The 10,785-nt window shown below is 36.7% G+C and overlaps 1 protein-coding gene across 1 annotated transcript in view; it reads left to right on the top strand.

Annotated features, from left to right (window-relative positions):
• Positions 1 to 9,124, top strand: part of MRPL39 (mitochondrial ribosomal protein L39) — a 9,378-nt gene extending 254 nt beyond the window's left edge. The window contains exons 2-10 of the mRNA XM_031556655.1: positions 313 to 519; positions 1,394 to 1,533; positions 2,274 to 2,373; positions 4,024 to 4,091; positions 5,309 to 5,421; positions 6,537 to 6,602; positions 7,093 to 7,246; positions 8,045 to 8,092; positions 8,991 to 9,124. Coding sequence (XP_031412515.1) covers positions 366 to 519; positions 1,394 to 1,533; positions 2,274 to 2,373; positions 4,024 to 4,091; positions 5,309 to 5,421; positions 6,537 to 6,602; positions 7,093 to 7,246; positions 8,045 to 8,092; positions 8,991 to 9,077 — 930 coding nt within the window. The 5' untranslated portion in view covers positions 313 to 365 and the 3' untranslated portion in view covers positions 9,078 to 9,124. The remainder of the gene's footprint in view (positions 1 to 312; positions 520 to 1,393; positions 1,534 to 2,273; positions 2,374 to 4,023; positions 4,092 to 5,308; positions 5,422 to 6,536; positions 6,603 to 7,092; positions 7,247 to 8,044; positions 8,093 to 8,990) is intronic.
• Positions 9,125 to 10,785: the final 1,661 nt, after the last annotated feature.

Genomic DNA, 10,785 nt, shown 5'->3' with positions numbered 1-10,785 from the left:
GCGGCGGGACGGGGGCTGGGGCTGGGGAGTCGCGGGGCGGCACTTCCTTCGGTCTTTGCTTTCAGCGGCTGGGTCTGTCGAGCGGAGTGGTGACCTGCGGGCTGGGCCGTCCTAGGCGGCCCTGGGGGCGTTTGTTGTTGTTGGGATGTTAGCGGGGAGCGGGTGCTGGGCACGGAGGCAGGTGCTGTCTGCACTGTTGGTGTGTCTGAGGGAAGACTAGCAGTGCTATGTCCTGTCCCCCTTTCTGCAGAAACCGACGTATAAAGAGGTTTTGAAATCTCTTCGTTAATTTTAGGTCGTGTCTTTTACCAGGGTTCAACTCTACACTCTCTGCTTCTCGACTGACATCAGATGAAGTTATTCGGATGCGTAATGAACTCTTTACCAAAGAGAAGGAGAGGCAGTTATCTCTTTATCCACGAATTGAGAAAATTGAAGTGAAATACACTGGAAAATCTCACCCTGGCAGCGTGTTTGTAATGAACAAAGCTTTATCTACACCGTACAATTGTGCCATGCGTAAGTGAGCGGACTCTTTAGCGGTCTTGTAAACTGCATGGATTATGGAATCATAAGGTTGGAAAAGACCTCTAAGATCACCCAGTCCAACCATCAGCCTGTCCTCACCGTGCCCGCTGACCATGTCCATCAGTGCCATGTCCAAACAATTCCTAAACACCTCCAGGGATGGTGACTGCACCATTTCTGTGGGCAGCCTGTGCCACTGCCTCACCACTTTGTGAGAGGAAATTTTTCCTAATATCCAACCTAAACTTCCTCTCAGATGGTTGTAGAAAGCAGTAAGGTCTCCTCTGAGCCTCTTCTTTTCCAGACTCAACAATCCCAGTTCCCTCATCTGCTCCTCATAAGACTTGAACTCTTTTCTGATGTCAGTGATAGGGAAAATTAGTTACCAATGGAAGTATTTGCCATCCGAACTTGAAACATTTATGTTAGTGGTGTTTTAATGACCTTGGTAAGGGATGTGTATTCAGAATATTTGTATTTAAGCTTACAATATATTTTTAATGTGAAGTCAGTGTTTACATTAAGCTAGATGACAACATGTAGGGGAGTTGGAGTAGATGACATTTAAAGGTTCCTTCCAATTCTAAGAATTCTATGAGTTTATGTATATATGACTAGGTGACCTTTAAAGGCCCTTTCCAGTTCAAGTGGTTCTATGATTCATCATGTGAAATATATTTTACTGATGTGAAATATATCAGTAGAAATGGAGTTGATTTTTTGTAGGTTCTGTTAATAGCTCATCCTTCCAAGTCACTTTAGAGTAGTTAACCTTGCAGTATGTTGTTAGAAATGCAGAGGTCTGAACTGCTGGCTCTGAGGAGTTATGTTAATAACTGTGTGACTTGTTTCTCACTTTCTTTAGATTTAAGCGAATGGCATTGTAAGAAATCTGTTCTAGCTCTTGTGGATGGTGAAGTCTGGGATATGTATAGACCCTTGACCAAGTCTTGTGAAATTCAGTTCCTCACCTTCAAAGATGAAGATCCAGAGGAAGTAAACAAGGTAAGTCTGCATCTTAACTGATTGCAGGTGATCTTGATCACAACCATTTTATTCTGTACCCCTGTTTTAGTTCCTTGAACTTTGTTGTCATGAAAGTTTATAGATATTTTTAATGGCTGGCACGTCATGGTTATTGTTATTTAGAGCACAGTGTGGCAAGGTGATATGAAGGCATCCCTTTCAACCTATATTGTATGATTATATAATTTGAGATTTAAATATCTCCAGAGAAACAGCTTGCCTTTTCACACAATTGCAGAGGTTGGAAAGGACCTCATCGGGTCCAACCCCCCTGCTAAACCATGTTCCCAACAGTAGATTGCATAGGTAGGTGTTCAGATGGGTCTTGAATATCTCCATACAAGGAGACTCCACAGCCTTACTCCAGTGCTCTCTCACCCTTACTGTGAAGAAGTTACTGCACATGTTGTACAGAACTTCCTGTGTTCAAGACTTAAGGCTATTATTCCTTGTCCTATCACTACACATCACTGAGGAAAGCCTGACTTCATCCATTTGCCTCTCACCTTCCTTTAGGTGTTTATAAACATTAATTGGATCCCCGATTTTTAATTTTGATTCTCTTGATGGATGTTCTAATCATCACCAAACAGAAGTTTAAATTCTAATGAAAGTAATGTTTGGGTTGACATGGAGGTTTGTGCCTAATTCAGTGAAATGTTGGTGTCCTTTGGTGTAAATAGGTGATGTTAATAAATTGTGTTCTGAAATTCTTACAGGCCTATTGGCGTTCTTGTGCCATGATCATGGCAAGTGTGTTAAAGCGGGCATTCAAAGATGAGTACTCTGTGAATCTGGTTAAAGCTCCAGAAGTGCCAGGTAGTATAAATGTTTTGTAGTTGATTGTCTTGTCTTTTTCTGCTTAAATGAGTTCTAATAATGTTACAAAAGAAAATCAGAGGCTCCTTTTCCAATGATTGTACTTAGCATTTGTGTGTGTTATATGGAGTTGTTATAGCCTTGTATTTGGTAGGATGTAACCATACACTTTGCAAAATTTGGTGTTAAAAAGAAACCAATTTACATAAATCTCATAGGAGATCCCATAGAATGACTAGTTTCTTATTATTACTTTTTTGTTGTTGAGGTAATCCAGAATTTGTATTTGATTATGTTAAGTAGTTGGGCTTTAAACTGTATTGACTCTACATAACATTTAAGTTATATAGCTGCTCTGAAGTGTGAACTAGGTGGACTGGAAAAAAGAGAGGAGCTTATCTCCTCCTAAACTGTTTTTCTGTATCAGTTGATACACTAAGGATTAAACCTGAGTTCCTTTGCCATCTACCCAAATTACTTTTCTGAAGTAGTGGTTTTGGTCTATGCTTTGAAGATGTCAGGAGTCTTATTCAGCATAATATTGGCAGAGAGAGGGAGGAGTAGATGAGGGAATCTGTGCTCCTGGATGCTCCACTGGAAAAATAATTATCAGAAGCAAAATGTAACATACCAAGATTTCTTTAACTTATCTTTATCAGGCCGAAAATAATTTCTTCATTCAAGTACAGAAGATTGATCTGGGTAATTCCTGGATAAGTGTTGTAATGCTTCAGATTACATAAAGTTAGTAACTTAAGGATATGACCTTTTAATTGTGAAGCCATGTGAGTAATGTGAGCACTCGATGTATACATGGCAATTTTTAATAATTCAAGTTGGAAGATTATTGGTGTTCGAACAGGAATGGGGTTAGTAACAACTTGTTCACCTGTAGCCTAACATTCACAAAAGTGAGAAAATGCACAAGGAGGATTAATTACGATGATCCTTGTGGGATCCTTCCAACTCAGGATACTCTATAATTTTAGTAACAAAGCTTACTACACAGTTATATATTTGACATATAATTGTTGTTTGGAGTCTTCCTGCAATTGATTCCCTTTTTAACAATTTCAGCGTTTGTCTTGATGGCTAGATGTAGAGAAAATACTTGGCATAATCTTGCATATGCTAACATACATCATTACAGTGTAAGTATAGAAATAATGTGAACTTACTGGGTTCATAAGCTTAATTTTTAAGATGTCAATAGCTCGATAAGCATACGCAACCTTCTTTTAGTCATTTTAGTTCAGCTCTAAAATTGTCTGATTTCTCTAGGCAGTGAATTCTCCTTTATAATTGAATAGAGCAAATTTAGTTTATGATGCAGAAAAAAATGCTGTGAAATACTTTCAAAGTGTATTTTTTTTTCTTTCATTCTTGGAGATATACTTTTTTTTTGTTCTTTAATGTGTATTATGTCGACATGAAACTTAGACATTTGAAATGAGTATTTCACATGCGGTGATGTGAAAATGATGGCACAGATTTAATCAGAGTGTGTGTTCACAGCTGAAAACCTGTATTTTATGATAACAAACTTTCTTCTGTTTTTCTTACTCATTTTGATGTATTTGTAAGAGTATAGTATGGCAATGAAATGCATATTTCATTACAAACATGAATATTTTCTCTTTGAAATTGCAGTGATCTCTGGAGCTTTCTGTTACGATATAATTTTGGACAATAGACTGAATGACTGGAAACCAACAAAAGTAAGTGCAATAATTTGCCCAAAATGTTTTGTAGCTTCCATCCTTGTCCAGTGGTTCTTTGGTGAGGGAAGAGGGCAGTGGTGTAGATAGAGTTTTTTTATTTTTTTTTTCCCCTGCTTTTCATAGGGTGCTTTATTTTACATTGGGAATATGCCTCAGAAGCTACATCTCTGCATGTATCATATACTGCCTCTTCCGGAATAGAGCTCTCAGCACACAAACTGGGTTTCTTTTGGATGTGTTTAAGTGCAGAGCAGTCCTCCAGATACTTTTAAGTTTCAGCTTTAATCTGAAATACAACTTCAAAAGCAGTTGGCGTGGTTGTTGGGACCACAGTGCCATCTTTGTTACTATACAGCTCCACTCCTAACTAACATAACTAACCTTGCTGGTAGCATAGGTGCCACGGTAGGCTTACAGCATTTGTGTGAGCAGAACCCTCTGACAGTAAAAGTGTCTGTAATTCGTGTATTCTCACCTAGTGGTGTACAGCACAGTCAGTTTATTGTTGTAAAAGAGCTGTGAGCGCATTCAGCATAAACACTTCTTAATAGCTTGTATTTCATGCCCTTCAGTAAACCTAATCATCTACAAACTTTGGTAGCCGGTGTTGTCACAAGTGTTTCACTTTGCTCTTCTGTCTCTTGCCAAAATACCAGCAGATATGTGTGTGGCTAACAAAGAAGTGTTAGTACAGTGCGGAATTTTTCTTTGTTATGGCCTTACAGTTAAAATAACAGTCCGAAAGACTTTGTGAATGATGTAATAAATGCTATTTCTCCTAAAAGCAATTTCTCATTTATCAACAAATTTGTATATGCAAAGCTTTGGTGATTAAATTCTAACTTACACAGTATTTTTTCTTTTGATTCCGCTGGAGTGGAGATTGTTTATAATTGGAATTGTGACTCTGGGAAACAGAGTACACAAATAAATCTTGAACGGTGTCAAGACTGTATATGAATACATCGCGTGAGGAAAACCTGAGAAGTTTAACTCCCAACAAATATATATGTTTTTTCTGATGGAACAATGCCTATTGGTTTGTTCTTTAGCGTTAAGTTGCTGATAATGACTAAGGATTACAATCTTACAGCAATAGTCTAATACTTAGTATCTAGTTTGTTATTTTGTCTAATACTTAGTGTTTCTTCTGCTCTAATCAGTACAGCTGTGGAACAGTGGTGACAGATTTATATGTATCAATTACTTTTCAGGACAATTTCCGTTCTCTTACAAGGGATGCCAGTAAGCTAATTGATAAAGACCTGCCATTTGAAACACTGCATGTTGAAGCAAAAGTAGCGCGTGAAATGTTTCAGAATAACAAGTAAGTGTATGAGTTTGCCTTAATTCACTTAAATCCCTAGAATAAGGTGTGGCAGGTGAAGTAAGACGGTACATCTTTCACCATTGTGAAAGTGTGTCAACATGTTTCCATTGCCTTTGTCCCATTAGCTCATTTCATTGTTAGTATTCTCTCCAGAGGGCAACACGTTTGCTGGACATAGTTTTGTGAGACATGGGAAGACTGTGGTCTTCTAAGTTTAATATTGAGCTTTAAGATTTCATGCCTTTGAATTGGAATTCTGGAGATTAGACTTTTTGTTTGCTTGTTGCTTTAAGCCTTTGCTCAAAAGGCTTTCATGTTTAAAGAAATGTAGATTTTTCATATCTCACTATCTTCAAATGAATATTTGATGAAATGCGGTTTTTGAGCTCTACAGGGGGAAAATGGGCAAAATACTCTGGGCTGTGCTACAAAAGAAAGCCTGTTTAAAGGATTTCTTTTAGCTGACAGACCACTTACTGTTTTGGAAAAAATTACCTGGTCCACATCTTTTTGGTAGTTGGAGAAAAGCGGGGAAAATGATAAATAATTTGTCATTTTGTGAATTGAAATTTTGCTCAAAGCTAAAGTTTTTGCAAAAATAAATAGTATTTTTAGCTTAATTATACTAATGTGACATATAGACAAGTATCTCTTTACTAGGTTGGCTTTTAAGCGTTTAGAGCTGGTAGGAGTTGACTTCTGTTAATGGCATTAGACATTGTATATGTTCCTAGTATGAGAAGAGACCACTTTGCTGTCTTGCAGATGAGCAGTGGTTGAGGACCACATGTTGCATGTGATCTGTTTATGTGACCTGATAGTGTCTGCTGGTCTGTCATGGTTGACATGGTCTTATGTATCTTGAAAACCTTTCACATAAAGTAGTAGATTCATTTTATCTTTCTGAATAAAATTTTTGAGAGAGCATGGATCTCTTAAGACATATATATGCTTTATGAAACATGCCAGTACACATTGGCATGTGAAAGTAAGGGTTTAAACCTTGTTTAAAGCTCTCATAAATACAACCATGATAAAAGAAAAATGGTCCTTGAACAAATCTTTTCTGAACTCAGTGTTAAAGGTAAGAATTTTTTTTTTTTCTTGTTCAGGTATAAAATGGAGATAATAGACCAGAAAGCTTCTCAGAACAAGGAAGGAATTGTGGTACTACATAGGTGAGTAAAACTGAATTCTCTTTCTGTAATATTTCACTGAAAGATTTAATTATATTGAAAGTAATATCTGCAAGTAAGAAAAATAAGTGACTTACAGATTTTAATTTAAAAATCACTCTTAATTGCTGTTTGTACTCTATCAAGGTTTTTTTATGATATCCTTCCTTCCACTCTCTGGTTTGAATGACAAATTTAACTCGCTGTTAGAGGCAGCATGGCTTCAAAAATTTGATATCTTTTGGACTTCAGGGATAAATTCTCTAAAGTCATTTTAGGAAACTGCGTGACCTGTACTTTTGCTGCAGGAAACCTAGAAATGCTGAACAGGGAATGTGCTTAGATTTGGTTTGGGATTTGTGCGGGTTTTCTTTCATCCTCTTTGATGTGTTCTGTAGATAGGATTTTGCTAATCAAAACCAAGTAGAATTGTAATTCTCTTTGATTATATTTTAGTCGCAACAGGTTTTCTTTCCCCTTTGGTTTCCATTAGGTTTGGTGACTTTGTGGATGTTAGTGAAGGACCTCACATTCCAAGGACAAGTTTCTGTTTCCAGTATGAGATAACAGCAGCTCACAATCTTCAGACTAGTCAATCTGAATTGATATGGAGGTTCCAGGGCGTGTCCCTCCCAATCCATTTGAAGGTAACTACATTTTTTTCTGCATTTTTTTTCTTCATTTTCTGCATTTTTTTGCTTCTATTTTTAAAGTTAGGGCATTTGGTGTATTTTCTGATCTTTATTTTATACTGGTGATAATTCAGAGGCAAGAGGAGTTTGAGTGGCAGAAAGGGATGGCTCAGGATGATGATGACAGTGGGTGTTTGAGGTTAATTCCTTGGAACTGTTGTGAATGTGGAATCAGAATTGGAAAAGTTAGCAAAAGCATACTCTTAATGTTATCTCTCAGTATTCAAAGTGTGGTTTCATTGGTGCAATTGCTGCATGGCTATTTCATTAGCCTTGCCTTAGCGAATTGTTTATTGTTGTGAGCTCCCAATGTTTATTCAGATTGAGGAAAGAGCAGAACTTTGAATTTGCATTCATGATGAAGGGTACTTCATCTAAGTCTCTCATTTACAAGAAAGTAAAATCTGAAACAGCAAATCCTAGCATTAATGTGTTTTAAAGAAGGGCTCTGCAAAAATATAGCTAGAGACAGGAGTCCTTCTTCCCCCTCCTTTTGACTTCTGTTATATTGGCCTATGATCCAGAACGTGTGCTATTGTCTCCACTGGGAAAGTTTGTGGGAGACAGATGATATTTTGAAGTCCTCTTTAATCAGAGGAATACGGGCAAATTGGACACTAAAGTAATAAGCTGTAATGTGTGAGTTAGGGACTGAGATGTTTTTATGCCATAATTTCTATGTACTTGTCAGAATCTAATCTATAGTAAGATTATTTTTCAACCTCTGGTAACATTTAATAACATTTAATACAGGCTCATCACACTGTGTGGCACAAACTGCTGGAAAGATCAAAGAGGCTGGTAAGTCTCAGTGGTGAAATTCATCTTTCCAAGTATGATAATACGCTGTGATATTTGAATGATTAGAGATGAGTAATATTGTCAGGAATATATCTTTATTAATGGAAATGTTAATGGGTGAAGAAAAATTGAATGCACATGAAATCTAACTGCTTTGTAGTAGAGAATGTGCTGGTATTGTTTTTGAAGTTTGGCTATTAAAATGCATTGTACCATTCAGAAAATACAAAAACAAACAAAAAACATTATTTGATCAGGATTTTTTTTTTTTTTTTTTTTACTTTTCCAGAAAACTGGAGCAAAATATATTGGATTTTCATGACTGAAACTGTCTGCTATTGAGAATCTCAGATGTTTTTTTTAACAGTCTCTCTAAGATACTTTTAATTATCACTTGAGACTACATCAGTATTTTTCAAATATAAGAAAGTTTAAAAGTGGAAACTGGCTTATCCAAGAAAAGTTTTACACTGACTGAATAAATGCAAAAAGGCAAGTTTTTAGGATAAATGGATCAACAAAATCTAAGTTTGCATACAACCAGAGATTGACTTTCAAAGCATGGTTAAACCTAGGAAATCATCATAAGAATTAAATAGCAGAAGTTTTTGAGTCTTCAAAACAATTATTTTATTTACTTTCATAGCAAAGAAAAGAAAAAATACTGCATACCTACTTAAATTTGTTAGCCAAGGAGGTGCTCAAAGCCTAACCCATGAATTTTTTTAATGAAATTAGTTTGAAGATGCTTCTTTTTCAGATTGTTTTATTTTGGAGACAGCATTTGTTTGTGAATGCTGTCCTTTCTCTTTAGACTGACAGTGTGAGGGGAGGATTTCCAGGATCCAAACTTAGATCATGTTTAAAAAACAATAACAAAGTTGTTATGTTTCTGCAGGTCACTGAGGAAAAAAGTGCGAAAGCAGCAGCAGAAAGTCATGAGGCGAAAGATGAAACTGAAGAAGGAAAAACTCTATCAATGTAATTTAACCTCTAAATGTACATAATAAAATAGTGTGGATTTTGGTTTTTTTTCTTTGCTTGGCTTATTTGTGCTACGTGTAAAAATGTTTTGGTTTAATTCATTTGAGTTCTGTAGAGCTGAATCATGGATAGATGATTTAGAGAGCCAGTATTTCACATTTCAGTCTACTTGAATTTCAGTTTTCTGCTACTGTTAGGCATTAATTTTACCTTTTTTAAAAAAAAAAAAAGTTTCATTTGTGACAACTTACCTTGCAAATTACCTTTGTCCTTACCTCAAGAACAATTTTATGGGTTCAGATGTTGTCCTCTCTGATTTGTACCGTTTGGCTATCCTCTTCGATGTAATATAATTTCAGGACTCCTTGTTTAGTCTTACATGAAGAAAGAATGTATAACTCCTGACATTGTGTGTTTCTTGCTGGAGATTCCTGATGAAATTCCACTGACTTCTTTGCCTACTGCATTAGGAAGTTGAGACAAATGTCTTAAAAACAAACAAAAAAATCTGCCAAAAAAACCTCCCAGAAGCCCATAAAGGGTTATAAAAGATTCTTCCTTTCTAATTTTGATATTCTGTCAGAACTGGAATTAGATTATCTTTTGTCTTTACTGTTCAAAAGATTTCCCATTCGATATCTCACTGAATAATTAACGTTGCTTTACCAGTACAAGAATAGGAGAATGTAAATGCTGAAAAGTTCTTTGTGGTTATTAATTGTCATCTGTACAAGAGCAGTTAATATCACTTCTAAAGATCATTTTCCAGAACAGTACCAGCGATGTAGTATATTACTTCCATCCCCAGTGTAGTGAGATTTATTATGCATTTTCATTCTTTGATATTTAAATAAGGTGGCTTCAATTAAATGTCTCAGGCGGTTTTTGTTGGATGATAGTTTCTGACATTTTGTATTTTCATCCGTAGCTCATTAGAGCTTCTCTCATTAAATCAGAAGAGGTTTTATTGCTATTTGAAATGCAAATATTTTCACTGAATTTCATCCCACTTATTTCACTGTTAACTGAATCTCTTGCCCAGCAATCAGTTGGTACACGGTTTTGCATAACAGAGTAACAGTTCAGTAAAACACATTTAAGTAAGGCAGTCTTACCTAACGACTAACGAAACTGCAATAACTAATAAGTAAATAAATGCTAAATGTGACAGAAGGTAGAAGAAAGGATGAATGATGGGTGGGTAGTGATAGGACAGGGGGGAATGGTTTTAAACTGAGACAGGGGAGGTTTAGGTTAGATATTAGGAGGAAGTTTTTCACTCAGAGTGGTGACGCAGTGGAACAGGTTGCCCAAGGAGGCTGTGGATGCCCCATCCCTGGAGGCATTCAAGGCCAGGCTGGATGTGGCTCTGGGCAGCCTGGTCTGCTGGTTGGTGACCCTGCACATAGCAGGGGGTTGAAACTGGATGATCATTGTGGTCCTCTTCAACTCAGGCCATTCTATGATTCTGTGATGAAAGTAGCTTCTCTTGAAATTGCAGAACTCTTAGAAATGTATTAAAATATCATTGTTCCTTTGCTTTTCTGTGCCCGGGGTCATTTTTAGCTGGGTTGCTGTGAGATATGAAGTCTGTGTATATACTAACAGACTATGGCCTCTGATACTGTTTCCTGCCAACTGCAGCACATCTTTGATGTATAGTCCCCATTCTCAAATTATTTAAAAAATCTTTTTATTTCTTCCCCCTT

This window comes from Meleagris gallopavo, chromosome 1, assembly GCF_000146605.3.
Source record: "Meleagris gallopavo isolate NT-WF06-2002-E0010 breed Aviagen turkey brand Nicholas breeding stock chromosome 1, Turkey_5.1, whole genome shotgun sequence".
Taxonomy (NCBI): Eukaryota; Metazoa; Chordata; class Aves; order Galliformes; family Phasianidae; genus Meleagris; species Meleagris gallopavo.
Note: the sequence above shows the minus strand (reverse complement) of the source record. Positions and strands in the feature narration are given on the sequence as shown.